We start from the raw sequence: 27,868 nt of genomic DNA on the forward strand, positions 1-27,868 counted from the left end.
AATTGGCTGAGGAGATTGCCACTCTCAAAGGCAAAGTATGCATTGCACAACTCCAGGGGGCACCATTTCTCTTGTAGTCATTGTAGACTGGTATAGCTGTTGTGACTGTCTTCCAGCAGATGGCACTCAATGGTTTTGAGAACAGGGGTGCCTTTTCTAATTCACCCAGCAGTGCTATTTGGGCTAGTGTCAGGGTTGGCTGGGCCTCTGTGAGATCCTGTTGGTGCCTGTATGCACCTTGCCTCAATCCTGCAGGGTTAGGAGGGGTTCTAGAGTAGTATTTGGAGCAGGGACTCCTATCCTAGATGGTCTCTCGGGTCCTCCCTCCCCACCCTCCCCCAAAGTTTCTGCTATCCTGGACCTGATTTCAGGGTAAGGGCTCCTGTCCAGGCATAATTGGTGACCCGCTGTGGATTTTTCTGGCTTGGCCTAGAAAGCTGCAGGGTAGCCAAGCTGAAGTGTAGATCAGAGACTCTCTTCCTGCTTCCTCCTCCAGGGCGGAGGTCCTTCAGTTTCACAGGGATTGGGCCATCTTCTACCTTCTGCAAGTGCAGACTGTCCAGGTGAGAGGAGGGAGGCAGAGGGGCTAGCAGCTGACCCCGCGCAGGGACAGAACCAAAAGTTGCAAACTGACGGCACCTACTGGCAAGACTGCAGAAGGACTGGAGAGTCACTGCTGGGGACACAATTTCGGGATGCTCCATGGACATCTCACAGACGACTGGGGTCTCTTCTGCCCCATCTGTCTTGGCCCAAAGAGGGCCAGGCTCCTCCATTCCTGGGGGAAGCCCAGCCTGTCCCCAATTCAGAAAACTTCCCCCAGCTCTCCCAACTCCTTCATCATCATGGGACCCAGTTCTGCCACCAACTCACTGTATGAACTTGGACACCACCCCTTAGAGCTCGAACGTCCCTAACTAGAGTGGAGGTAGGTCATCTCCACCTCGCCTACCTCTTAAAGCTCCTGTGAGAATAAACCAGGACCAGGAAGAATAGTTCTTATTGCAATGCTGGACCTGTCTCCTGGATAGCAAACCTGGGAGGGATAAAGGTGCTGGGACAGAAGGAAGGAGGGCGGAAGAGGCTGAGCTGAAGCCAAGAGAAGTGCCAGGGGATGAAGCATGAGTGCAGGTGAGTGTCGGAAATCTGGACAGTTTTCCAGGTGAGACATGTCCACACCTCTACCCCAGCAGCTCCCCCCACCCCGAGTCCATCCTCAGCCTTACCCCCATCGCTATCTGGGATAATTCCTAGGAGGCAGGAAAACAGATATGAGAGCTCTTCCAAGCACCTCTCCATCATACATGCAACCCACCTTTACTGAACACCTACTGTGTGCAGGCTTTGTGCTAATACAGGGTATCCAGACATGGCTGAGACCACTGTCCACCCTCAGGGAGCTCACTGCCTAGTGAGGGGAGACAGACATATGAATAAAATAAGGGCAAGTGCCCTGGGAGTGTCTGTATGGGGCATGGTGGGGACCCAGATGCACTAATGGTCAGTTCTACATCCAGGGCAAGGAAAGACTTCATGGAGGAAGTGACCCTTGAACTAACGGTCTTCCATCCATGCTAGAGGGATAAACACAGGTATTAGCATCAGGGGGACTTTCCAGGTGGCGCTAGTGGTAAAGAATCCACCTACCAATGCAGGAGACACAGATTGGATCCCTGGGTTGGTAAGAGCCCCTGGAGGGAAAATGGCAACCTACGCCATTATTCTTGCCTGGAAAAATCCCATGGACAAAGGAGCCTGGTGGGCTACAGCCCTCGGGATCTCAGAGTCAGACACAACTGAGCACACACACATTAGCATCAGGCTGACCTGGATTCTATCCTGGTTTTGTCACCAGTAACTGAAACAAGATACTCTCTGCGTTTCACAGTTTCACAGAAAGAAGGGTAGGGAGGGAAGAGATTGAAAAGTGGCCCAGCACACATATGCTCCTAACCTCCCCTGCTAGAAACTAACTTCTCCACCTGGCTGGACATGCCCTGGTGGCAGGAACTGGTTCTCCTCCCCCAGATTAGAAGTTCCCAGAGGACTGGCTTGGGTGTCCCCTTCCCCTCTAGCCTGCTGGTATCCAGGAGAGGCTGTATGTAAAAGGCATAGGATTTGGAGTTACCAGACCTGGGTTTGAGTTGCAGCACAGCCAACAAAGAGCTTTGTTATACTTGAAACTAACATAATATTGTAAATTAACTATACTTCAGTTTTTACAAAAAGAGTTTTGTGACCTTGGACATACACTTAATGTCTTGAAGGGTTATTTTCATCCTCTGTTTAAAAAAAAAAAAAGGAGAGAGAGATAATAGTTGGGCATCCCCACTGTATTGTTGTTGTTGTTTAATCACTAAGTCATGTCTGACTCTGCGATCCCATGGACTGTAGCCTGCCAGGCTCCTCTGTCCATGGGATTTCTCAGGCAAAAAGCTGGAACGGGTTACCATTTCCTTCTCTAGGAAATCTTACTGACCCAGGGATGGAAACTGCATCTCCTGCATGGGCAGGAGGATTCTTTACCGCTGAGCCACCCTAAAGCAAGGTTGCAAGAAAAAGTGAGATCATGGACAAGAAAGGGCTTTGAGGAATGAAAAGCAGATGCTGTGTGTGGGTTTCCTCCACCTCACTGCTGCCTCTGAGGACTGGAAGCCCCCCAGAGACAGAAACCCAGTTCTCCTTCCCTGCAGTCTTTCCCAGCCCAGAGCTCTACCAGAAAAAAGAAAACTCCTCTTCCCCTCAGCATCCCTGTCCGTCCCTCACCTCCTGGGAGCTGGGGGGTGGGGGCCAGGAAGAGACTCCTAGTGGACAGGTGGAAAGCCTCACTCTCTTCAGCCTCTTCCATCCCATCCCTTCACCAGTTTGTTGCTTAGAAAGAATCTCACTGTGTAGCTCATTGGTCTAGGGGTGTGATTCTCACTTAGGGTACAAGAGGTCCCGGGGTCAAATCCAGGATGAGCCCCTGCTTCTTGGGCTTCCCTGGTGGCTCAAATGGTAAAGAATCTGCCTGTAATACGGGAGACCCAAGTTCTATCCCTGGGTCAGGAAGATCCCCTGGAGAAGGGAATAGCAACCCACTCCAGTATTCTTGCCTGAAGAATTCCACGGACGGAGGAGCCTGGTGGGCTACAGTCTATGGGGTCAAAAAGAGTTGGATGTGGCTGAGCAACTAACACTTTCACAACTCCCTTGTTAGCTTAGTTTCAAATTTCTATTGTACGGCTCCAGCTAGGCTTCTTAGAGAATCAGTAAGAAAGAGAGCTCTGTTCCCAGGGGAAAGAAACAGTCCTGCCCTCAGGGAACACCCACTCTGCTGGCTTGCCCTTGGGAGCAGCTCATAGGAATAGGGTAGAATATACATCTATATATATATATATATATATATATATAGGCACACATACATACATACATACACATCCTATATATAGGATGGAATATACATAAAAATGAAAATGAAAGTTAACATTTAATGAGCATAGACCATATGCTGGACATGTTCTAAGTGCTTTACTATGTCCCTTTCATGACAACCTCATGAAGTAGTCCCTATCATGATTCCTTTTTAAAATGGGGAAAGTGAAGTACAGAGAGGCATGTGACTTACTCAAGGTCACACAGCAAGTAAGTGGAAGTTCAGAGTCGTGAACCCAAGCAGTCTGGCTCCAGAGTCTGTATGATTAATCCCTATGTTTTACAGCCTTCCAAAACAGCTGTCAGAAGCATTCTAAGCAAATTCCAAGGGCAAAAGGCTATGGTACAGAGTGCAAGCTAGGTGCACGGGATCAGAGCAGAGTTGGCATTGCCATGGGAAGGAGACTGACCCATAACTCTGGCTTCCTAGCCCCTCCCTGGCTGCCCCAGACTGTCCACTGTGCACACACCGAATAGGGAGCTCAGTCTCCCTCCATATCGGCTGATGTCTGGGTCCCAGATACGACATCCTCTGTGGTCACCCCAGGTGTGGGCTGAGCAATGGCACCCGAGTGCAGCTGCCTCCGTGACCAGGGCCCCACACTTGGACAGACCAGATCAGGAGAGCGAGGATCTCCAAAAAGACATGACAGTGAAGAGGGAGGTCTAGTCCAGAGGACAGAGCCTGGGTTCTTCCCACAGGACGTGCGGCTCCAGAAGTGAACACCCAGGCAGGGAGCGGGAGGGAAAGGAGAACCCATGTGGCCCTGGGCTGCCCAGGATCTGGTTTCATGTCTCCAGTTCATCCAGCTCTACCACCTGCCAGCTCTGTGGCACTTCCCCTTCCTCAGCTTCAGCTTTACCATCTGTAAAATAGGGGAGGGGAACTCATGGAATTGTGAAGCCCCTTCCAAACTGGAGTCATCTAGGAATCCAGAACCTCTGGAGTGCTTTTATGTGGTCCTAGGCTCAAAGCTGGCATGGCTTCCAACCCTCCAAACAGAGTGCACACTGTTTCCAGGCCAACTGGCACTAGCAGAGTCTCTTTCTCGTGGCTCAAGAAGCCTGCCCAGCAGAGGAGCCAAGTGAGTGATGTTGGGCTTTAAGAGAGCGCGGTCACCACCCTGAAAGGTGAGGAGGCTCACCCAAGGGCACACAGCTAGGAAGTAATCCAGCCAAGACTTAAGCCAGATATCATGACTGCTTGCTGCAGACTTACCCCCCTGCGCCATGTTGCTTCTGCTGCCAGAGCATCTCTGGTAAGCCATGGGCTCAGGACTCAAGGGAGGCAGAGATGGGGGGAGCAAAAGCAGGTGCTACCCAGGAGAATCTAGCAGAGGACACTTGCAGAAGTAGAGACACAGAAGAGACTCTGGGCAGAGAGAGACAGCTGCTAGGTGGGGAAATCATTTCTCCCTGCCTGTCCTGACACCTACGAAGTCAAAGAGCAAGGTGTCTGCTTGCCAGGTGCCTTTTGTCCTGATGGCTTAGAAGCCCAGAATTGGAGCAGACCCCAAGTCCTTCCCCCACACTCCCTGGAAGACCTCCAAGCCCTGCCTCCTACGCCCCTGGCCTCAGAGAACAGAGTGCTACCTACCCCTTAGAAAATCCCAAAGAGATATAACAAAGCACCACAGAACCCAGAGAGATGACCCCAAAAGGGCTCTGGGATTAGAGACTTCAGACAGGGGTCCTCAGATTCAGTAAAATCCTGGAGAGAGGGTTCCAGAGAGATTCCCCAGCACGCCCATTCCTGCCAGCACCGAGAATTCACAAATACCCCAATCGTGCCTTCTGCTGAGTCCCATACCTCTCGTCTGGCCCCATCACCCCATGCCCTGAGCCAGGATCTGTGGTCCCTCACATCAGGCTTGATGTGTCACTCTTTCGCTCCTCCCCACCCCTGCCCTCTTCATCTCAGCCTTCCTCTTCTCCCCACCCAGTAGAGCATCCTGGCCCGAGGAGTTTCCCAAGCTGACATCCCAACACCACTGGGGAACAGTAGGGAAGACCCCCCCCAGGGAAAATGAGTGGATTGCAAGAGAGTAAAGGGAGTAACTATGGCCTCCATTTCTTCATCTGCAAAATAGGGATGATAACAACACCAGCCTCATAGGATTGTTATGAAAAGCTGTGCAGAGTGTTGCTTCTGATTATACCTCATTTAATAAATACGTGTGGAAAACATAATGGGATACTACACATCCACCAGATTTGCTAACAATTTTAAATGCAATACCTGAATGTGGAGTAAGGGGACTCTTAAACCAAGTTGGCAAGAAAACAAATTTGTACAACCATATGGAAGCAGCCAACAGTCCCACCCCAAGAATATACCCAATAGAAATGTCTGGGGACTTCCAATATGGTACAGTAGATAAGAATCCACCTGCCAGTGCAGGAGACATGGGTTCGATCCCTGGTCCAGAGAGATCCCACATGCTGTGCAGCAACTAAGCCCAGACATTGCAACCACTAAGCCTGTGCTCCAGAGCCTGGGAATCACAACTGCTGAGCCTGCACGCTGCCACCACTGAAGCCCATGTGCCTAGAGTCCATGCCCCGCAATGAGAGAAGGCACCACACTGGGAAGCCCACACATGGCAATTAGGGAACAGACCCCACTCGCTGCAACTAGAGAAAACCCGTGCACATCAGGGAAGATCCAGCACAGCCAAAAGTAAATAAATAATTAATTAAATTTTTAAAAGAAATGGCTGTGTGTGTGTGTGTGTGTGTGTTCCAAAACACATGTGTAAGAGTATTCACAGTGGAATTATTCAGCCAAACATTGGAATCAATAGTAAAATAGGTAAGCCTACAGTTGAATAAACTATCACTACTCCCAACAACATAGATGAATCACATATTGAACAGATTACTACAGTATGATTCTATTATTCAAAAGCAGGCAAAACGAATTTATGGTTTTAGAAATCAGGATAGAGGTTACTTTTGGGGAGAAGGGTGGGAATAATCACTGGAAGGGGTCTTACGTGGTACAGGTAATGTTTACTATTTAGCCACATAGTGTATTAACTAGGTGAATTCATTAAACTAAACATTTCTTATTTCTGCACTTTTCTGTATATATGTTACGCTTTCATTTTAAGAAAAAACACTTTTATTTTTTTAAAGAGCAACAGGCTTTCAAGTCGGCCTGCCTGAACTCAATTCCTGGCAGTAGATTTAGGATAAGTTAGCTCACCTCTGTGCCTAAGTGTCCTCGTCTTTCATCGAGAGTGACTATTAGAGAGGGTGGTTATAGTGATTAAACGAATAAATCTGTGTAATATGCTCACAGTGATGTCTGCTCCTTGTTACGCACCCCTTGAGTATTAGTTATTAGCCATAATCAGCCCAGTGCGTGAGATGAAGAGCCTGAAGCCAAAAATGCCTACACTGAATTCTGGATTTGCCATTTACTAGCCCTGTGACTTTAGCCAAATGACATCCTCCGTCTTATCCTTAAATGCCCTCTGTTGTAAAAGAGGAATAGTGCCAGCCCAGCTTGACAGAGCTGTGCGAGAACCTACAGAAACTATCCATGTAAAGAACTCAGCACAGTGCCCCGCAGATTAACATTAGCCATGATGATTATTGAGCACCATGGTAATCCTATAAACCCATTTTATAGATGGGGGCCCAGGTAGTCAAAAGGTTGGCTTAAGGTCACATGCAATTAAATGTGATTTAAACCCATTTGGGGGATGACAGAGTTCCAACTGGCACCCCCACCACATTTCCCATCCACATAACCACCATCCTCTTCTCTCCTGAGCCTGTATTCCTCCCACTCTCGGCCCTCCCCATTCCCAGAGGCTCGATATTTGGAGCCAGGAATCCTCAAGATCTGTGCAGTTTGTTCCTCACCCCCACCCAGTCATGATGATCTAAAGCACAGCACAAGCTGGGCCCGAAACCAGGGGAAAACCAGGCAGCCCGTAATGGAGAAGAGCTTTGCCCTCAGGTTGGGGTGCACAGGCTGTAAAGCAGAGAGCTCCTATTGTCGAAACCAAGGATTCAAATCCCAGCTGTGCCCTGATTAACCGTGCATTGTGGGTTTGTCTCTTCACCATGGCCGTCCTCAGTTTCCGCATCTGTAAATTGGGTACACCAGTCCCTACTTCACTCTGTAGGACTAACCAGAAGCTCAAACAAGGCTATCTGTGTAAGTGAAAGGACATATTTCCCAGAGAACAGGCTACAACTAGTGACTTCGTGCTCTGTCAAATCACATCAACACTCCTCCTCTACTCAGGCTCCCCTCAGCACCAACCAGGAGAACATGAATGGATGGGGGAGGGAGGGAAGAGCCCAAAGAGATGAGATGACCAGGGAAACAGATGGATGGGGTAGAAGTGCACAGGCCCGCACCCCAGCCTGCTCCTTCTTTTCATGCTCCCACCTCGATGCCTCTTGCAATTCTGACACCTATTCCGATGTGTGGGTTTTCCAACACCATCAAGCAATTCTCCAACACTAGCTGGATGCCCTACAATTTAACCCAATTCTGACTGTCTACCTGGAGGCATATCAGAGCCCCAGGTTAAAGACTCAGTCCTACAAGACTGCCACCCCTCACCTTCAGATACCAATTGCAAGTTCAGGTTGTCGCCTGGACTTCTGACTGATCAGCTCCAGCTATATATAAGAGATTCCAATGACCCCTTCCTTGGGTTTAATTGGTTTGCTAGGACAGCTCACAGAACTCAAACATTTTCCGTATTAGAAAAAAAGAAAGTGAAAGTATCAGTCGTTCAGTTATGTCTGACTCTGCCACCCCATGCAATGTAGCCCGCCAGGTTCCTCTGTCCATGGGATTCTCCAGGCAAGAATACTGGAGTGGCTTGCCATTCCTTTCTCCAGGGGATCTTCCCAACCCAAGGATCCAACCCAGGTCTCTGCATTGCAGGCAGATTCTTTACCACCTGAGCCACCAGGGAAGTTCCTTACCTACTAGATTACCCATTTATTATAAAAGGATATAACTCAAGAACAGTCAGATGGAAGAGAGACATAGGGCAAGATTTGGGGAAAGGTAATGGAGCTTCCACTACCTCTCCCAGCAGCTCCACGTGTCCACTGATACACGAGCTCACCAAACCCCATCTCTTTGGGTTTTTATGGAGGCTTCATTACATGGACATGGTTGATTAAATCATTGGCCATTGGTGATTGAACTCAATCTCTGGCCATTCTCTCCTCCCTGGAAGTCAGCCAGAGGTTCTAACCCTCTCATAACTTTCTACTCCCATCAGGGCTCCTGACTACGCCCTGCTGCTGTTCCCTACAAAAGTCCCTTACTCCAAATACACACACTTCCCTTCAGGGGTTCGCCTTTGCCCTTCCTGCCTCTCCATCCATATATAGGATGAATTAGACCTCCTGATCCCCTGGCTGCCAATGGTTTCCAGAACCTCAGGGATACCTTGGCTATGAAGGCTCCCAAGACCACCTGGATATCTAGGAACTGGGACTGCTGGGTTCCCAGGAACCCTGGGGACACTGGGCCTTCATGGCTGTCCAAGTTTGCCGGGCCCACATGGGCTTGTGTGGAGTTCAGGAACCAGTAAGGGCCCTCTGGGGAAGAGTTCCATCCAGGCCAGACAAGCCAGCCAAGTCCTCAATCTCCTCTATCCCATGCCCTCCTGAAACCTCCCTCAGCACCCTTTTAAACTTCCTCTGGGGCCTGCTCACTTATCGCTGAGCTTTTTAGCCATCCTTTTTCTAGTTGTCCTATTGCCACAACTAGAATGTGAGTTACTGGACATCAACAACTAGGCCTTTCTCCCCTCCTCTTCCCTCTGTTTTTTCCTCTCTATTCCACCCTCCTCTTTAGCAACCCATATCCATCCTTTCCTTACACTCTTTCCCACAACAAATGCTATTCACGTGTAAGACACTGTGTCCCACGCACCCCCTCCGTGGTCTTAGACCAGCACATAATAGATGCTCAGGAATATCTACTGTTGGTTCACTGATCCTTTGTCCCACCTCTGCTGATGTCGCTCTCCCCTTGGGGGACTTCCCCAGGACTGGGGAGCTCATCACATCCAGTGTCATACCCTACTTCCCAGTTGTTGTCGTTCTTCAGTCGCTAAATTGTATCTAGCTCTTTGCGACCCCACGGGCTGCAGCACGCCAGACTCCCCTGTCCTTCACTATCTCCCAGAGTTTGCTCAAAGTCATGCCCACTGAGTCACTGATGCTATCTAACCATCTCATCCTCTGCCGCCCTCTTCTCCTTTTGCCTTCAATCTTTCTTAGCATCAGGGGCTTTTCCAGTGAGTTGGCTTTTCACATCAGATGGCCAAAAGATTGGAGCTTCAGCATCGGTCTTTCCAATGAATATTCAGGATTGATTTCCTTTAGAATTGACTGGTTTGATATCCTTGCCATCCAAGGGACTCTCAAGAGTCTTCTCCAGCACCACCATTTGAAGGCATCAGTTCTTCAGTGCTCAACCTTCTTTACAGCCCAACTGTCACATCCACACATGACTACTGGAAAAACCATAGGTTTGACTATACAAACTTTGTTCTCAAGGCAAGAATGGTGGTTTAGTCGCTAAGTTGGTCCAACTCTTGCAACCCCATGGACTGTAGCCCATCAAGCTCTGTCCACAGGATTTTCCAGGCAAGAATATTGGAGTGGGTTGCCATTTCCTTCTCCAGGAGATCTTCCTGACCCAGTGATTGAACCCGGGTCTTCTGCACTGCAGGCAGTTTATCAACTGAGCTACCAGGGAAGCCCGAGGCAAGAAGACTGGAGTGGTTTGCCATTCCCTCCTCCAGTGGAGCACATTTTATCAGGACTTTCCACTATGGGTGGCCCTGCACAGCACGGCTCATAGTTTCATTAAGTTACTCAAGCCCCTTTGCCATGACAAGACTGTGATCCATGAAGTGGCCCCTTTTAAATACAGGGCCAGAAAGGAGAGGGAAGTTCCATGGATGTCCTTGGTTTGTTCCATAGGCTTGGAGGGGCCTCCTGGAGTCCCAGGCCCATCTGGAAATGTCATCTATGGATCTTCCTGAGAGGACAGGACAGAGAACCCCTCCTTCATAGCTACTGTCTCCTCTTTCTCTTCTTCCTCCTTTTCCTCCCTGAAGCAACGTTCTCAGTTCGGCCTCTCAGATCTCACTACCCACTGTTAAAGACTAATGGGTTTTGAGGAGGCAGTGTGTAGCAGAACATCAATAGTTTGGGAATGGTGTGACCTTGGACATGTCACTTTGTATTTAGAAGTCTGTGCGAGTATCTTTCTTTTCTCTAAATAAACGATTCCAGATGCTTCCTTCCGTCTTCTTGCATTTGTTTGCCCAAAATTTAAGTTATTTGCAGTGCCCTGCCATCCCCCTCATTCTTTCATCAGTTCCACCTCTGTGTGCTCTGGCATCAGTGGCTGAACTTGCCACCTCTCCTCCCCACTGCCTCCAGTACCCCCATCACCATCCCCCAAGCACACACCTTTCTGCATCCAGGTAGCCCTGGAAAAGAAGTGGCAGGGTGTCCACAGAGACACCCTGGGACTGCCCTATCTCTGCTTCCAGAGGATAGACTGAACCTGATTCCCACTTCTCTGCTGAGCACATGAGAGGCACCACACTTATCTGCACCCCCACCTCACCCCATCCCTAGAAATGGTCTGGAAGGAACAGAATATCTGAGAGCAGGAGAGGCGGAGGACGGGAGTTTGTGCATGTGGTTGCTAGGGCTGCCGACTCTATCCACTTTCCAGTTAGCAGGATTCATCTGCCTTGGTGGAGAATTCCTTCTCCTCCCCCCTTTTACCTCATAACGGTGCAGCCTTACTCAGGAAATTCTCTCCTGAGGCTCTTGCAGCTGATCCCTTCTGTCCCTCTGGGTTTTCTTTCCTGCAGCTCCCTCACTGGATCCTTGAGTCCAAAGCACAGATGCTCCAGGACAGCCCCAGTGCCCTCGAGGCCTCCTCAGCTAGTATCAGCAATGAGTGCTGAGCTTTCCACTAAATTCCCAGAGGATGGGGCCAACTGTTGAAACAGTGGGCCCTAGCTTCCAGTGCTGGGAAAGACTGAAGGCAGGAGGAGAAGGGGCGACAGAGGATGAGATGGTTGGATGGCATCACCAACTCAATGGACATGAGTCTGAGCAAACTCCGGGAGTTGGTGATGGACAGGGAGGCCTGCCGTGGGGTCGCAGAGTCAGACACGACTGAGCGACTGAACTGAGCTTCCAGTGGCGGGTGCAAGCAGAGGCATTTCCCTGCACGTTAGTGTTTGATTTTGCCCAGCCATCCTTCCTGCAGAGTCCTGCCCTCCTGCACCAGGGGTTTTGCCGCTGAGTATGTTGCCCCCAAGTGGACAATGATAGTACTGTCAGTACCGTTCACGGAGAGCCTCCTTGGGAATCATGGGCCCAGACCAGGTTCTGAAGGTTCCAAGGCATAGGCAACCTCTGACTCCAGAAGGGCTTGTGGTGGAGGATCTTCCCGACCCAGGGATTGAACCCAAGTCTCCTGCATTGGCAGGTTCTTTACCACTAGCGCCACCTGGGAAACCCCTGAAGAGGGAGACCTGCAGGCAAACACCCCACAGTCAGTGCTGTGTAAGAGAGAGAAATGCAGTCAGATGCCAAGAAAACAGAGAGGACCCAAAGTGGTTAGGAAGAACTTCAAGGGAGGAGACGCTGGATCTGAGTCTTGAAAGATAAGTAGAAATTCAGTCTTGAGAAAATCACCTAACCCCTCCAAGCCTCAGTTTTCTCAGTTTAAAGGGTTGTTGTAAAGATCAGGGGGAAAATTATGTAAAGTGCTTATTATGGTGTCTGGTACATAACTGGCACTCAGAAATTTACATATATGTATGATTTATTTTGAGGAACAGGCTCCGATTATGGGGGCTGACTAGTCTGCAATCTGCAGCAGGCTGGAGACTATGGCAGGATTTCTATGTCACAGACCTGAGACAGAATTCTTTCTGGGAAATCTCAGTTTTCTGCTTTTCAGGCCTTCAACCAATCAGATGAGGCCCACTGACATTAGAGAGGGTAATCTTTTTACTTAAAATAGACTGATTGTAAATGATGCTAATTACATATACAGGAAGGAGATCAAACCAGTCAATCCTACAGGAAATCAACCCTGAATATTCATTGGAAGGGCTGACGCTGAAGCTGAAACTCCAATAATTGGCCACCTGATGCGAAGAGCCAACTCACTAGAAGAGACCCTGATTCTGGGAAAGATTGAGGGCAGGAGGAGAAGAGGATGACAGAGGATGACAGAGGATGAGTTGGTTGGATGGCATCACCGACTCAATGAACATGAGTTTGGCCAAGCTCAGGGAGATAGTAAAGAACAGAGAAGCCTGGCATGCTGCAATCCCTAGGGTCGCAAACAGTCAGACACAACTTAGCTACTGAACAACATCTACAAAATACCTTCACAGCAATATCTAGACTAGAGTTCAACCAAACAACCAGACACCAGAGCCTCACCAAGCTGACACAGAAAATTAACTGCTACAGACATTCCAAGCAGAAGCTACTCCAGACAGGAGCTATATTACCTTTCTCCACTTGATTAGGCTTTTTGAAAAATCACTGTTAAACTAGTAAAATGTCAGTGTTACATGGGACTAGGTTTAGACCTGATAAATAAATTATAGCAGGATTTATAGAAATGTAAACTTCTAGGTAAAATCATCATAACACCTTAAAGTTAGAAGTGATCTCGTAGCCCTTTGAGTCTAACTCACCCTGGAGAGATCCTTCCTGCAATAATACCTGGAAAATGGTCATCTAAACTCTTCTTAAACATTCCAGTGGTGGGAGAAGTCCCTCTCTCCTAAGACTGTCCATTCTTGGACAGCTCTAATTGGAAATTTTTTCTTTACATGGTACTTTCTTACATCAGTATCTGTCTTATTAATTGTTCCTTTTAACCCATCCAAGAGCTTCCCAGGTGGTGCTAGTGGTTAAGAACCCACCTGCCAATGCAGGAGAAATAAGAAATGTGGGTTCCATCCCTGGGTCAGGAACATCCCCTGGAGGAGGGCAAGGCAACCCACTCTAGTATTCTTGCCTGGAGAATCCCATGGACAGAGGAGCCTGGCGGACTACAGTCCATAGAGTCGCTAAGAGTTGGATACAACTGAAGCGACTTAGAACAACCTATTAAAGCTAATCATATCCTGGATTTTTCCCAAACTCAAGTAGAATACTTCCTTACACTTGCCCTAAATGTTTATCTATCAGGTCAAAACTTCTTATACATTCAGAGGGCTCCAAACAGCTTGATTTCAAAAACCCATGGAGGTTTTCTCCTGTTGGAGCCTCTGGTTCCTCTAGTTTTGTTTTTGTTTTTTTAAGACTAATATCCAGCTCTAACTCAGAGCCTTCTCTGTACTTTGTAAAATGCCTGCCTTCTGCCTGTGTCACTTCTTTCCTTTCATGATCGAGAGGGAAGAGAGAGAAACAGGAAGCAGTATTTAGCTGTAGGGCTTTGGAAAAGACCGTGATTTTCTTCAATTCTCCTAACAAAAGGGTATAGTTTTCTGTTCTCTTCAGATGAATAACTTGCTCCTAACTCCACTCCATCCCCTTCAAACTTGCCTGGTCTCTCAGATCATCTGTGATTTGGGCCCTGCAGACCTAACCCTGTGGAGGACTCAGGAGGGATAGCTGTCAGGTTGAAGTCAGACAGATTAATGTCAGAAGACACCTCAGAGGGACTTCCCTAGTGGGACTTACATTCTCACACAAACATGCAGAGTCAGGTATCCCTCACCTTCAGTGAAGTGGAGAAAAGGGATGAGAGTAAGAAGGGTGTAGAACATGGATGAAAACACTTGGAAAATCACATGGCAAAAAGTAATGAAACAGAGAATTGCCCAGACGTACAATTATTGAGGGACATCTTTTAAATTCTCCTAATTTAAGCTAACTTTCTGCATTAAAAAATAATGGTTCATAACTTACAATTTCTCAAATAGGATAGAAGGGAAAATATGAAAAGTTTTCTCTGCCTCCATGTATTTACAATTCCTTTAGATGTTTTCAAAGCATGAACATTTACCCAAATGGGCTTATGCCCTACATACTATTCTTTACCTTACTTTTTTAAACTTAACAATATATCTTCATGATATTTCTATGTCAGTACACCTGGATCAACTTCATTCTATATGAAAGAAATACTGTCCTTTCAAGGGGGGTGTCCAGCTGGAGGGTGGAGCCCCTCCTCCTGCTTCTGAGCAGAGAGACAGGAAATGCACATCTAGCAGAAATGCTTATGAAAGGATCTCATCCATGTATGAAAATATACTCCAAAGGTCTTGAAAGAGCCTCAGTTTTATAAGCTGGCCTGAGAAGAGTCCCTGGAGACTGCCTGGAAAGGGAAATTTTGAATTGGTTTTGCAAGCATTAACTACAAATTGGCACTTGCCATGGGTGCTTGCCATCTACGTCTACAGGATTAAATCAAGTGCTGCTGCAACTGCTGACCTTCGGCACTCCCTGAAAGGAACCCAGGGCGGACAGCAGAAATGAGGCACTCTGTACTGGCAGGTGGGGAGTTGGGGGGAAGCTTGCAGAACAGGTCTTCAGACAGTTTCAGGAGTCAATCTATGAGCCCAATTCTTGTATCCCTTTATACTTAGAAAAGCACTAAAATCCTTCATGGTGATGTCTGTTCCTCGTGACTAGCAGAAAGCTTCATGAGACTAGCAGAAAACTGTTGGTAAAATATGTGGTTGAATGCATTTATTTCCCTCCCCCTCTGCCTCTTTGGAACAGTTTCTCAGAGCTATCTGAGGTGTTGTCTCCCAGGCACCAGTCCTTATTTTGCCCCAAATAAAACTTAACTCGCAATTCTCATGTTGTGCTTTTTTTTTAAGTCAACAGAAGAGCGGACTTGGGAAAACTGGCCAGGACAAGGGAGGGGGATCTTCACAAGGAGTAGAGGTAATATCTGCTAATGTGTTTTGAGCACTTACTATTTGGCAAGGATTGTGGACAGAGGAGCCTGGTGGGCTGCAGTCCACGGGGTCGCACAGAGTCGGACACGACTGAAGCAACTTAGCAGCAGCAGCAGCAGCAGCAGCACTAAGTGCTTTGCATGTATTGTCTCACCCTCTGTGAAGGTACTCTCATTATCCTTAATTTTTTTTTTTTTTGTGGACCATTCTTTTAAAATCCACATAAAAATTTGTTACAATACTGCTTCTGTTTTATGTTTTGGGTTTTTTTGGCTTCAAGGCATGTGAGGTCTTATCTTCCCGAACAGGGATCAAACCCACACCCCCTGCATTGGAAGGCAAAGTCTTAACCACTGGACCACCAGGGACATCCCACATCATCCCCACTTTAGATGAAGAAATGGAAGTACAGTGAGCCTGAGTGACTCGCCCAAGGTCATATACCCAACAAATCAGCAGTCTGACTCAGGTACTCAACTTCACCCCTATAGGTCAGGGTAGAGATGGGAACAAGGTCAGAGTATGTAGTTTGGGCCCCTGCAGAGTTGGGGGAAGGTGGGAGTGGGGGAGGACCATGAGAATGATAGCAGCCCCCTCTCTCCTTGGAACTGACTCCCAATCCCTTCCTGCCTCCCAGGACTAAAGGCTGTCAGGCTCCCAGAACTCCCTGTTTGTGGACAATACCTGCCAGGACATTCATCCAGACTTCCTTCCTCCCCTTCTCCCCACTCAAGTCCTGCAGGATCCTCTGTGATAGTCTCTGGAAAGGAGGAGGGGCTAAAAGAGAAACAGTTTTTGTCCAGAAGAGAAACCCACTCCCTACCACCCCACCCCACCCCACCCCAAGATCACCCTGTACTAGAGGACTGGAAGGCTGTCTTAGGTGCTTCCATATCTCATTTAGCCCTGTGTACCTTAGTTAGTGGGCTTCCCTGGTGGCTCAGATGGTAAAAGCGTCTGTCTGCAATGCAGAAGACCCGGGTTCGATCCCTGGGTCGGGAAGATCCCCTGGAGAAGGAAATGGCAGCCCACTCCAGTATTCTTGCCTGGAAAATCCCATGGATGGCGGAGCCTGGTGGGCTACTGTCCATGGGGTCGCAAAGAGTTGGACACTACTGAGCGACTTCACTTCACTTCACCTTAGATAAAGGGCTTTCCAGGTGACACTAATGGTAAAGAACCCTCCTGCCAATGCAGGAGACATAAGAGATGTGGGTTTGATCCCTGGGTCAGGAAGATCCCCTGGAGGAAGGCATGGCAACCTACTCCAATATTCTTGCCTGGAGAATCCCATGGACAGAGGAGCCTGGTGGGCCACAGGCCATAGGGTCACAAAGAGTTGGATGCAATTGAAGCAACTTAGCACATACACACGCACCTTTGATAAAAGATAATGGCATGGGAAACTGAGGCTCAGGGAGATATCTGATTCAGGCATGTGTGACTTCACAGTCCTTTTGACTCCCCAGCTCTGCTTCAGGGCCATTGGAACAAAGACCCACACAGTCAGGATCAGGCTAAAATGCAAGGGGGATTTAAAACTGGATACCAGAAAATAGAACTGGAGCAGCTTATTAAATTCCTATTGCCTCATCCTCAGATGGGTCTTGCAGGGAATTGCAGATTGGGCAAAGTGGAGGCCATGAAGCAGAGGCTGCATTGCCATTTTAAGGAAGGATGCCCACCCTACTTTAATACATGGGGCCTTTGTGTTCCAAGAGATAGAAGGCAGCATGGCTGGTCTCTGACTTTCAAGGTAATCCTCTGTCTTGGGGAAGCTATAGGGAATGACAGGCTTGCCCTTAAGCCCAGGGCCTGGTCAGCCTTCTAGATGGACAGAAGCTACTGAACAGGCTTCCCCCTACAACTGCTCTGAGACCCTGGTGGTCTGGTGCATTAAGGTTGCCTTTCTGTATCAATGCACATGGTTGAGCAGAGTGGAGCTGAAAACACTGGAGACCAGGAAACCAAGAGGATAGGGACCAGAGCAATGCCAAAACCCTATTCCTTTGGCTTTTCCAATTACCCTAGCCTGGCAGGCTACAGTCTATAGGGTTACAAAGAGTCAGACACTACTGAAGTGACTTGGCACAAAGCACATGGGTCACTTCCATCCTTGACTTCCTGTCACAACATACTCTGTCCTCACTGGCCTTCCCTGGGGCTTTGCCAGCAGAGTGGGCATTGGATACCCTGCAGTGGTTGACTTGGTTTTAGAAGGAAAAAAAGGATTAAGCCCACAAACGTAAAGAAAACCCCTGCTTCCTGATTCTGATACTGTGAGTCTACTGTTCTAAACACCTTATCTTTACATCCTGTAATCCTCACACTACCCTGAGGTAATGCTGTTATTTTTATTCCTTTTTTTGAGCAGAGGAAAATAAAGCAACTGAGAAGCTGCCTTCATCAAGACCACACAACTGGCAAAATGCCTAGTCAGGGTTGAAACTCAGGGAATAATGATTGGAAGGAGGTATTAATATTTCTGATGGAATTCGCAGTCACTCAAATTGTGCAGTTATTTTTTCTAGCATCTTGTGAGGCCAATGACTTTTCTTTTTTGTCATTTTAACATTGTGGGTTGAGGACAGAAAAAAAAAACACCACACATTTGAACATTTAAACTTCGGAGTAGTAAACATTTCGGTCTTTGGCATTTCCTAGTCAAATATGGGGAGAAGGCAATGGCACCCCACTCCAGTACTCTTGCCTGAAAAATCCCATGGACGGAGGAGCCTGGTAGGCTGCAGTCCCTGGGGTCGCTAGGAGTCGGACACTACTGAGCGACTTCACTTTCACTTTAATGCATTGGAGAAGAAAATGGCAACCCACTCCAGTGTTCTTGCCTGGAGAATCCCAGGGACAGGGGAGCCTGGTGGGCTCCCGTCTCTGGGGTCGCACAGAGTCGGACACGACTGAAGCGACTTAGCAGCAGCAGCAGTCAAATATGGACTACAGGGTTCAGGGAACAACACAGAGAAGAATAAAAGGAACAACTACGAGGACATTCTGCTGGTCGTCTGAGGAAAAAGCTACTGTCTTAGAATGGCACCTAAACCATCCTCAACTCCTGAGGCGGTGACTATAAATTATCCCCTCTGATTGACAAGTCGCTGCCTCAAGCCGCTCTTTCGGGGGTTTTGAACGCTGGTCTCTCTCTTTTATGTGGCCTCTCTATGCCCTGCCATTATACGAAAACCCAAGCTACGTTCACGTACGGCCAAGTATGGCTTTTGTTTCTTCAAAGATAAATTCTAGGGGTGGGAGGGCCGGCTTTGACGCAGACGCCCAGTTTGCTGAACTGAACCGAATGCCCCGGCTGCTTGTCCAGAAAGCTGGCGCTCAGTTTTCCCAGGAAACGGAGCTAGGACTCCCGTTTCTTTCAAATTAAAAAAAAAAAAAAAAAAAAATCAGGATGGAGGACACTCTTCAGATTTTTGGAATCTGAAAGAAGATAGCAGCTCCGGGGCATACATAACCTCTCCTTTTTTTTTTCACCCCAACCTGGATCCCACTTCCGCAGCGCATTTTTCCAGAGTTACACAGAGAGAACAAACTAGCCCTCCTCATTGGCTAGATTCCCTGTCCGTCCCTCAGCTACGAATCCGAGTGGTGTCTTTTAAAACCGTCTAGTCCCGCCTCCCTCGTCTAATTGGTTCATTCGAAAGGGCCAGCTCAGCTGTTTATTGGTGAATATAAAAAACCAGCTCTGATTGGTTTCTCTGGACGGAACTGATGAGAGCGCGTCAACGATTGGCCTATCTGGTTTGGGCGGGCTAGCGGAAGGTTCAAACCGGAGTGGAAGCTCTCTCCTAACCGACGTGCGTCTGTGGAGAAGAGGCTTGCTCCGTGATTGTCTCGAGGGTCCCACCGGTTTAGTCACTTGCAGGGTTCTCGAGCCTCTTCACGACCGTCACCATGGAGGTGTCGCCACTACAGGTACAGCTCGCGGGAGGGGCGCGTCGCGGAGCCTCAGCGCGTCTCGGCATCTCTCCGGCTGCCCGTGAGAGAGAGGCGTCTGGGTCGTGGTCCGGCCGCCTAGGGCTGGGCGTGGGTTTTCCGCGTCTACTCGAGTCCCCTGGGCTCGGCGTGATCGCGAAGAGACTGAAACCTTTTTCTGGTGCAAGTAGTGAAGTATTGTCGGCTGTACTGGCTTCTAGGGTGCGGCGTTGTGTTTCAGTTTCTAGAGATTCATTTGATCCCGGTGTAGGTCGATGGCATCGTGGTCCGCATGTAGCTTTACGCGGCACTGAGAGATGCTTTCCTCTCCTACCTGGGGCTGAAAATGGGATTGGACGACCCTGACCTTGGACAGTGCAGAGCAAGGAACAGGGTTCCCACTATGGAGCCGGCAGGTCCGAGATGCTCAAAATACGTCCCTCCTGTGTTTAAAACGTTAACATGTCCAAAGGATGGAATCCCTATTCTTCCATACTGCTACTGTAGAATCTGTTAAGTGCCTGAGACCTGGTAGGCACTCAGTAGATACGTGTGGAGTATCTGAAAGAAGGGGGTGTGTGCTGTTGATGGCATCTAACGCATGTAAGTATTTCCATGTCAGATACACATGGCAAAATAATATGTCTGTTTAAACTGACACTTGGGGGAACCTGCTGCAGTTAACTTATATTGCCATGTTTGTACAAAACTATGTCAGCTCCATTGATACCTACCAAAAGGCTGTGTGATTTGTTTCGGTGTGTGTAAGCAGACCACTACGATAGGTATTTTGTTTCTGGTTTCTGATAAACCTATGATTCAAAATCCCTTTTCTTCAATTTTTTAAAAAATTGCTAGCCTGTAAATGAAAATATGCAAGTCAGCAAAACAAAGAAAAATGAAGATGCTAAGAAAAGATTGTCTATTGAAAGAATCTATCAAAAGAAAACACAACTGGAACATATCCTGCTTCGCCCAGACACCTACATTGGCTCTGTGGAATCAGTGACCCAGGTAAAATCAGGCTAATTAAGTGTAGTTAAGATGAATACTTTTCCAGGTTAATTTTCTATATTTCATGTACTTTGTCTTCTGGAACTGGCCTAAGCTATCATCTACATTGTCATACTAATTCAGAAGACTTTACAGTAACCATGATAATAAAACAAAGTAGAGTAACCGTATTTCTTTTTCTTATTTCCAGCAAATGTGGGTTTATGATGAAGATACTGGCATTAACTATAGGGAAGTCACTTATGTTCCTGGTTTGTACAAAATCTTTGATGAGATTCTAGGTAAGTATATTCTTAATACAAAGATCTACTGGTCAGATGTGAGAAGTATTATTCCTAGCAAAAAACAGTTGGCAAAGGTTAGTCTGCTGGAATCTAGGAAGTTGAGTTCTTAGAAACAGTCCTATGAATAAAAATTGCTGAATGAATACCTCATCAATGTTACTTCTGCACTGCTTGAGATTTTTTTTTCTTTTTATATCTTAGAGGTAAAGAGTGTTTTCTAAAATACTTTAAGTTTTTACAAATGTGTATTTTCTTTCAGTCAATGCTGCAGACAACAAACAAAGGGACCCAAAAATGTCTTGTATTAGAATCACAATTGACCCGTAAGTCTCCTGCTTAGTCTTTTGTTTTTTGTAGCACCCTGTTGCTGTTAATTGCATTTACTTGATTTATAGTAAAGTTGAGCTTTTTTTTAATGGAATTTTGCAGAAGTGCAGAAAGGTAGAGTGCTAAAATGAACAATCTAGATAGCTACCATCTAGATCCAACAGTTGTCAACACTTTGCCATATTGTGTACCATCTATATTTTTTAGTCATTTCAAAATAAATTATAGACATTATAACACTTTATCTCTAAATATTTCAATAAACATCTCCAATAAGTTCTCTAAGTATTCCAGAGTCTATAGCTATAACTTGTTCTCATGATGCTATTCAAACAGTAAACCAGCAGATGGTGATAAAGAATAATTTGATCTAACATTTCTGCTTATAAATGTCCTTTTGTGGGTAGTCAGGGTGTTGCTTCCCTTTGTTATTATCCTATTCAGTTATAACATAAACTATACTTTAGATTCTTTTTGGGAAATGTGTTAATGATGTGCTTGAGTGCTCCTAAGGACTTGATACCATAGTCTTTTAAAAAATATTAAGCTAGTTTTAAGCTACGTGTCGTAGAAGGCAATGGCACCCCACTCCAGTACTCTTGCCTGGAAAATCCATGGATGGAGGAGCCTGGTAGGCTGCAGTCCATGGCGTCTCTAGGAGTCGGACACGGCTGAGCGACTTCACCTTCACTTTTCTCTTCCATGCATTGGAGAAGGAAATGGCAACCCACTCCAGTGTTCTTGCCTGGAGAATCCCAGGGATGGCGGAGCCTGGTGGGCTGCCGTCTATGGGGTCGCACAGAGTTGGACACGACTGAAGCGACTTAGCAGTAGCAGCAGCAAGCTACGTGTAATAAGAACCATAGTGTGTGTCGTTAGAACTAAAATATAAGTCCGAATAAATTTTGAACATTTTATTGGTGAGCAGGGACGTTTACAGTTGATAATGCTCTTTGATATTTGTTTTGCCAGTGTGCTTTGTCAGGTGGGAAAGCTAAGGGAGCTGGGACAGTGCAGATGATCCTCTTAAAAGCGGTATAATAATATTGTTTCCAAATTTTGTCCTTTTCTTTCCATTGGGCATAAGTCATTTCCCTTTGTTTATCCTAACATTTTAAAGCTTCATATTTTTTCAGTATTATCAGTGTCTGCCCAGGTGTTGGAAAAGGATTGATTTTTTTTTTTTTCCTTTTGGCTCCTATTTCATGAGTGTTTGGAACTAAGTGTGCTGAATTTCAGAAGGTATATATATAAAGAGTCATAAAGAAATTGAGACATGTGTGTTTTAGAGACAATGGTATTTAAATATGAAAAGAATTAAGCACCAGCTTAACATCTGTTTTACAAAAAAAGAATTCAATCTTCTTTTCTTAGGGAAAACAATTTAATTAGTATATGGAATAATGGAAAAGGTATTCCTGTTGTCGAACACAAAGTTGAGAAGATGTATGTCCCAGCTCTCATCTTTGGACAGCTCCTAACTTCTAGCAACTATGATGATGAAGAAAAGAAAGTAACAGGTAGAATATTGAGGAAAATAAAAAACACATTTGTTGCTGAAAAAATACATCTTTTCAAAGATTGTGGCCTAAAGGTTAAAAATATGGGAGTAAATCTCTATAATTAAATAGCATTGCCAGTGATTAAGAAATAAAGCTGTAAATGAGATAAGAACAATTAAATCACATTTTACATTTATTTGCCCAGGTGGTCGAAATGGCTATGGAGCCAAACTGTGTAACATATTCAGTACCAAATTTACTGTGGAAACAGCAAGCAAAGAATACAAGAAAATGTTCAAACAGGTAAGTAAATGAGTATCTCGTGCCTTGATTATAAATTATGCTATAGCAATTTATAATCTATTAAATTATGGGAAAGGGAAAGTGAAGTCACTCCGCCGTGTCCGACTCTTTGTGACACCACAGACTGTAGTCTACCAGGCTTCTCTGTCCATGGGATTTTCCAGGCAAGAGTACTGGAGTGGGTTGCCATTTCCTTCTTGAGGGGATCTTCCCCACCCAGGGATCAAACCCGGGCCTCCTGCGTTGCAGGTAGACGCTTTACCCTCTGAGCCACTAGGGAAGCTCATAGAAAGTTACTCATAAACGTATATTAGGGGAGTTGAGGGGTGGGGGTTGGTTTGGTTGAGTGTGTGTTTTTCTTTTTTTAGGACTTATAAATTTGTGTTATTTAATTCTAGTTTGTGAGATAACTTGAGTTTTTTTCTCTCCTCTATTCTTTATTTCCATAGACATGGATGGATAACATGGGGAAAGCTGGTGAGATGGAACTCAAGCCCTTTAGTGGAGAAGATTATACATGTATTACCTTCCACCCTGATTTGTCTAAGTTTAAAATGCAAAGCCTAGACAAAGATATTGTTGCACTGATGGTTAGAAGAGCATATGATATTGCTGGATCCACTAAAGATGTCAAGGTCTATCTCAATGGAAATAGGCTTCCAGTAAGTATTTTACTGAATGTAGGCAATGAGGTACTTTGTGACCATCATCAAAAGCAAAGTTGATTTTTTTTTTCTCCCATTTGTTTTTCTTAGCGCTTCTCAGATATGTTCCTGTAAAGAAAACATAATGCCACATTTTAAAAAAATCAGTTAACTTATTTTAAGTTCACTGAAGTCTTTCTCAAAGAATCTTCTAACTAAATCCTTTTGTGTCCTTTAATGACCATCCTCTTATACATATCAGTGAACACCATTTCATTAGTTTTGAAAAATCTTTATAACCTACTTTTTCATTTACTTAAAAAAAATTAATACTATTATTTTTTAGGTGAAAGGTTTCCGTAGCTATGTAGATCTGTATCTGAAGGATAAGGTAGATGAAACTGGCAATCCATTGAAAATTATCCATGAACAAGTAAACCACAGGTGGGAAGTATGTTTAACAATGAGTGAAAAAGGCTTTCAGCAAATTAGCTTTGTCAACAGCATTGCTACTTCCAAGGTAATTTTATTTTTGAATTATCAATCATGATTTATCTTTACATATTTCATATAAGTATTCTTGTTTTAAATATATAAAATGAACTTGAATATTTGGCTACCTTGGCATCAAGGGAACTAAATTAGCTTTTTTAAAATGTTTGATTATTATTACAATTTTGAGGGTAATGGATTTACAGTTTGGTATTTTTCCTCATTAGGGTGGCAGACATGTTGATTATGTAGCTGATCAGATTGTGACCAAACTTGTTGATGTTGTGAAGAAAAAGAACAAGGGTGGTGTTGCAGTAAAAGCACATCAGGTACGATACTTTAACACTGTTCTTTTTGAAAGTCAAGGAAGAAGCAAAAGTCTATAAATAAAGCATGAGTAAATTTTCAGTAATTTACTGTCAATTTTTACGCAGGTAAAAAATCACATGTGGATTTTTGTGAATGCCTTAATTGAAAACCCAACCTTCGACTCCCAGACAAAAGAGAACATGACTTTACAAGTCAAGAGCTTTGGATCAACATGCCAGCTGAGTGAAAAATTCATCAAAGCTGTGAGTACTTAGAAGGAAATAAAAGATAGAAGCATCTTCCTTTATTTTCCATTGCCCTTCTCAACTCTGCAGAAACCAAAATTCCTCCCACGTCTTCTCTCTCTGAAAAGGAAATTAAAAAAACAACCCTTACCGCTTACCAACTCTTACCAAGCCCTTAATTATCATCTATATGCCATCTCTATTTGGCCATTACATGTCACCAGTTCAGATCACTTCTGAATTTATCTCATCTAACTACTTACCAAGCATTGAATGCCTTAAGTTGCTCTCAGCGGACACATCCAGAACTGAATCAGTTCTCTCCATACTCACTAATCGCCATTCATGGAACTTCCCCACCCCCAAAAAACAAAACTATGTCCTGTTTTAGTCAAAGGCTCCAACCAACTATTAGGTTGCATAAACCTAAATTCCTTAATTCAGCCTACAAGACCCTGCCATTTCCAACCTTATCTCAGTACCACTTTTCCCACATTACCTAAGTCTCACTCCTACTGGCTTTAAATTACTCAAAAACAGAGTACTCTTTCCCTCTTTAGAGCTTTTTCACATTTCAGACAGAGGGATTACCCTGCCTGAAACGCTTTTCACTTGGCTGACTACTTTAGGTCTTAAATGTTATTTCTTTAGGAAAACCTTTACTTTCTATTCATTTCCCTAAAAATTTGTTCCCATAAGACACTGGCCATATATTATTATACATGATATGCTTTCCACTTATCTCTTCACACTGTAATCACTCATTTTATTTCTGTCTTCCTTGTTGTACCAAACTCCTTTAGGACAAGGACTACGGCTAACTTGTTTTAACCTCTAGATCTCCACATGGAGCTCAGTGCCTGGCACCGTATAAGTATGTAGTCAGTAAATATTGAATGAAAACCCAAAGGAACCAGCTGCCTCAGTAGTGATAACCTGAGACAGGAAAATGTGCCACATTCTGCCCATTTTTGTGGGAGTTCATTTGTATTCCGTATTTCTGACAGAACTCTTTTTCCCTAACATGAATCTTCTCATTTTCAGGCAATTGGGTGTGGTATTGTAGAAAGTATACTAAACTGGGTGAGATTTAAGGCCCAAATCCAGTTAAACAAGAAGTGTTCTGCTGTAAAACATAACAGAATCAAAGGAATTCCCAAACTTGATGATGCCAATGATGCAGGTACACATTTAATGTTTCCAAAGTTTAAATCTTATACTTATTTGATTTGATTCATTGACAGCATACTGTGGATATTTTTCCCTTGACACTTAATATTCAACAGAATATTTGTACTTTGTTAAAAATCAACCAGTTCCCTGTTATTGAACACTTGGGTCATTTCTGTTTTTAACTGTTAAAAATAGTTTTGAAATGATTATTTTGGTGTATAAAACAAGAATGTTTATACAGTAATCTATTACCTAATGTAGAGGAGGAAAAAGTCTTCTCAACCTTCTTAAGTCCCTGGCTATCTCTGAAAAATAAAATGACAGACATTAACAGGAAAAAAGCAAGTGTATTTATTTAATATAGTTTCATGTGACCAGAAAATTTGTAAGGAAGTGAAAACCCAAAAAAATGGTTAAACCTAAGTGATTTTATGCTAGCTTTGATGAAGAATGCAAAGTTCTGGAAAGATATGATAGGACAGTGATTATTAGCTGATTATAGTAAACCTGGGGACACTTAGCATGGCCTTTTCATTCAGATTCTTCTTGGTGACCTTTAATCTTAGATTAAAATGTTCTTTTCTTCTGGGTTTAAGGCAAGCACCTCCTGCATGAGGATCTTATGACCTGCTTCAGGAGAGAAGTTTAGGGGAGAGATCAGAGAGATATTCTTGCTTCTACTAAAGTTTTCTTTTCTCAAAACTCCCTGAGCTTAATAAGATAATGTGTCAAGGTGCCATATTTTAGAGTCATGTCCTAAACCTCATTACCCACAAAATATGTTAAATGTAATATGATCAAGCAAATGTTTGGCAACTGTATAATCATCATGAAAGATTAGTCTAGGAAACTAAGACTTTATTAACTTACAAACTTTAAACTATAAGTCCAATTACTTAACTCTATTTGACTCTCAAGCCAACTTGTTATGAAGTGTAAGTTATTTGTGTTTTATCACATGTCTGAGTTAGTATATTTGAGGTTGAACTAAATATGCTAATATTCATTTATTTTAGGAGGACGAAACTCTACTGAGTGTACACTTATCCTGACAGAGGGAGACTCAGCTAAAACTTTAGCTGTTTCAGGCCTTGGTGTGGTTGGGAGAGACAAGTATGGGGTTTTCCCTCTTAGAGGAAAAATACTCAATGTTCGAGAAGCTTCTCATAAACAGGTAGAGTATATAAAAACTATCTTCAGAATCTAAGCTTATATTTCACCCCCTTATTGGGAGGATATAAGATATATATAAGATTTTAAAATATATCTTAGTTTGTCGTTATTTTAGAAAATTGTGTATAATGTAGCATATCTTAACAGATCTTTCTGACTTACTAAAGTATAGGCTGCTGCTGCTGCTAATAACTAAAAAATACTGGAATTCAAAAAAACCCAAGCAACATATACTGTTATAATTCTTTGTTCCTTTAAAGTTTGTAAATAAAATCTTACCTTTTTGTCTATATGTCCATTTCAGATAATGGAAAATGCTGAAATTAACAATATAATTAAGATTGTGGGTCTTCAGTACAAGAAAAACTATGAAGATGAAGATTCACTGAAGACTCTACGTTATGGAAAGATAATGATTATGACAGATCAGGTCAGAATTAAACATGTCTTATTGTTGCATTGCTTTCCTGCCATGAAAGGATATTATTTATCTTTAGTCCACATCTAATAAGATATGTTTCTATTTTATGCATATTATATAATACAGGTTAAGTGAGTCTAAATTTGAATAGCTTTTTTTTTTTCTTTAATCCCCACAGAAAAACTTTTGAGAAATTTCCGGTATGTCAGTCACAATTTTTTTTAGTTTCTAAGCAAATCTTTTGTGTTTTGGCTTTCCAAATATTTCTAGGACCAAGACGGTTCCCATATCAAAGGCTTGCTGATTAATTTTATCCATCACAACTGGCCCTCTCTTCTGCGACATCGTTTTCTGGAGGAATTTATCACTCCCATTGTAAAGGTATACTGATTTCTAAGATACCATAATGGATATTTGAAGGCTCTACTCCTCAACGCTGGATACACATATAGCCTCAGTGATGTGTGATGGTATGCAGGGAACCCAGCAGTGTGGAAAGCCATAGCAATGTGTTTTTTTACCTCAGGTGTCTAAAAACAAACAAGAAATGGCATTCTATAGCCTTCCTGAGTTTGAAGAATGGAAGAGTTCTACACCAAATCATAAAAAATGGAAAGTCAAGTATTACAAAGGTTTGTACTGAAACTCACATAGAACTTCTCATTTTG

The 27,868-nt window shown here is 44.6% G+C and overlaps 1 protein-coding gene across 2 annotated transcripts in view; it reads left to right on the forward strand.

Moving 5' to 3' along the window:
* TOP2A (DNA topoisomerase II alpha) overlaps nucleotides 1–27,868 on the forward strand; it is a 210,549-nt gene that overhangs the window by 165,108 nt on the left and 17,573 nt on the right. The window contains exons 2-16 of one of the 2 annotated variants that reach the window (XM_055575925.1): nucleotides 19,193–19,313; nucleotides 20,172–20,327; nucleotides 20,518–20,608; nucleotides 20,871–20,934; nucleotides 22,313–22,458; nucleotides 22,646–22,743; nucleotides 23,193–23,405; nucleotides 23,734–23,907; nucleotides 24,107–24,208; nucleotides 24,314–24,451; nucleotides 25,478–25,616; nucleotides 26,623–26,780; nucleotides 27,084–27,209; nucleotides 27,471–27,581; nucleotides 27,727–27,832. In XM_055575925.1, the coding sequence (XP_055431900.1) occupies nucleotides 19,293–19,313; nucleotides 20,172–20,327; nucleotides 20,518–20,608; nucleotides 20,871–20,934; nucleotides 22,313–22,458; nucleotides 22,646–22,743; nucleotides 23,193–23,405; nucleotides 23,734–23,907; nucleotides 24,107–24,208; nucleotides 24,314–24,451; nucleotides 25,478–25,616; nucleotides 26,623–26,780; nucleotides 27,084–27,209; nucleotides 27,471–27,581; nucleotides 27,727–27,832 (1,843 nt within the window). In that variant the 5' untranslated portion in view covers nucleotides 19,193–19,292. Of the gene's footprint in view, nucleotides 1–19,091; nucleotides 19,314–20,171; nucleotides 20,328–20,517; nucleotides 20,609–20,870; nucleotides 20,935–22,312; nucleotides 22,459–22,645; nucleotides 22,744–23,192; nucleotides 23,406–23,733; nucleotides 23,908–24,106; nucleotides 24,209–24,313; nucleotides 24,452–25,477; nucleotides 25,617–26,622; nucleotides 26,781–27,083; nucleotides 27,210–27,470; nucleotides 27,582–27,726; nucleotides 27,833–27,868 lie in introns of those variants that run through there. The other variant, XM_055575926.1, reaches the window with a different exon arrangement.

This window comes from Bubalus kerabau, chromosome 4 (assembly GCF_029407905.1).
Source record: "Bubalus kerabau isolate K-KA32 ecotype Philippines breed swamp buffalo chromosome 4, PCC_UOA_SB_1v2, whole genome shotgun sequence".
Classification (NCBI taxonomy): Eukaryota; Metazoa; Chordata; class Mammalia; order Artiodactyla; family Bovidae; genus Bubalus; species Bubalus kerabau.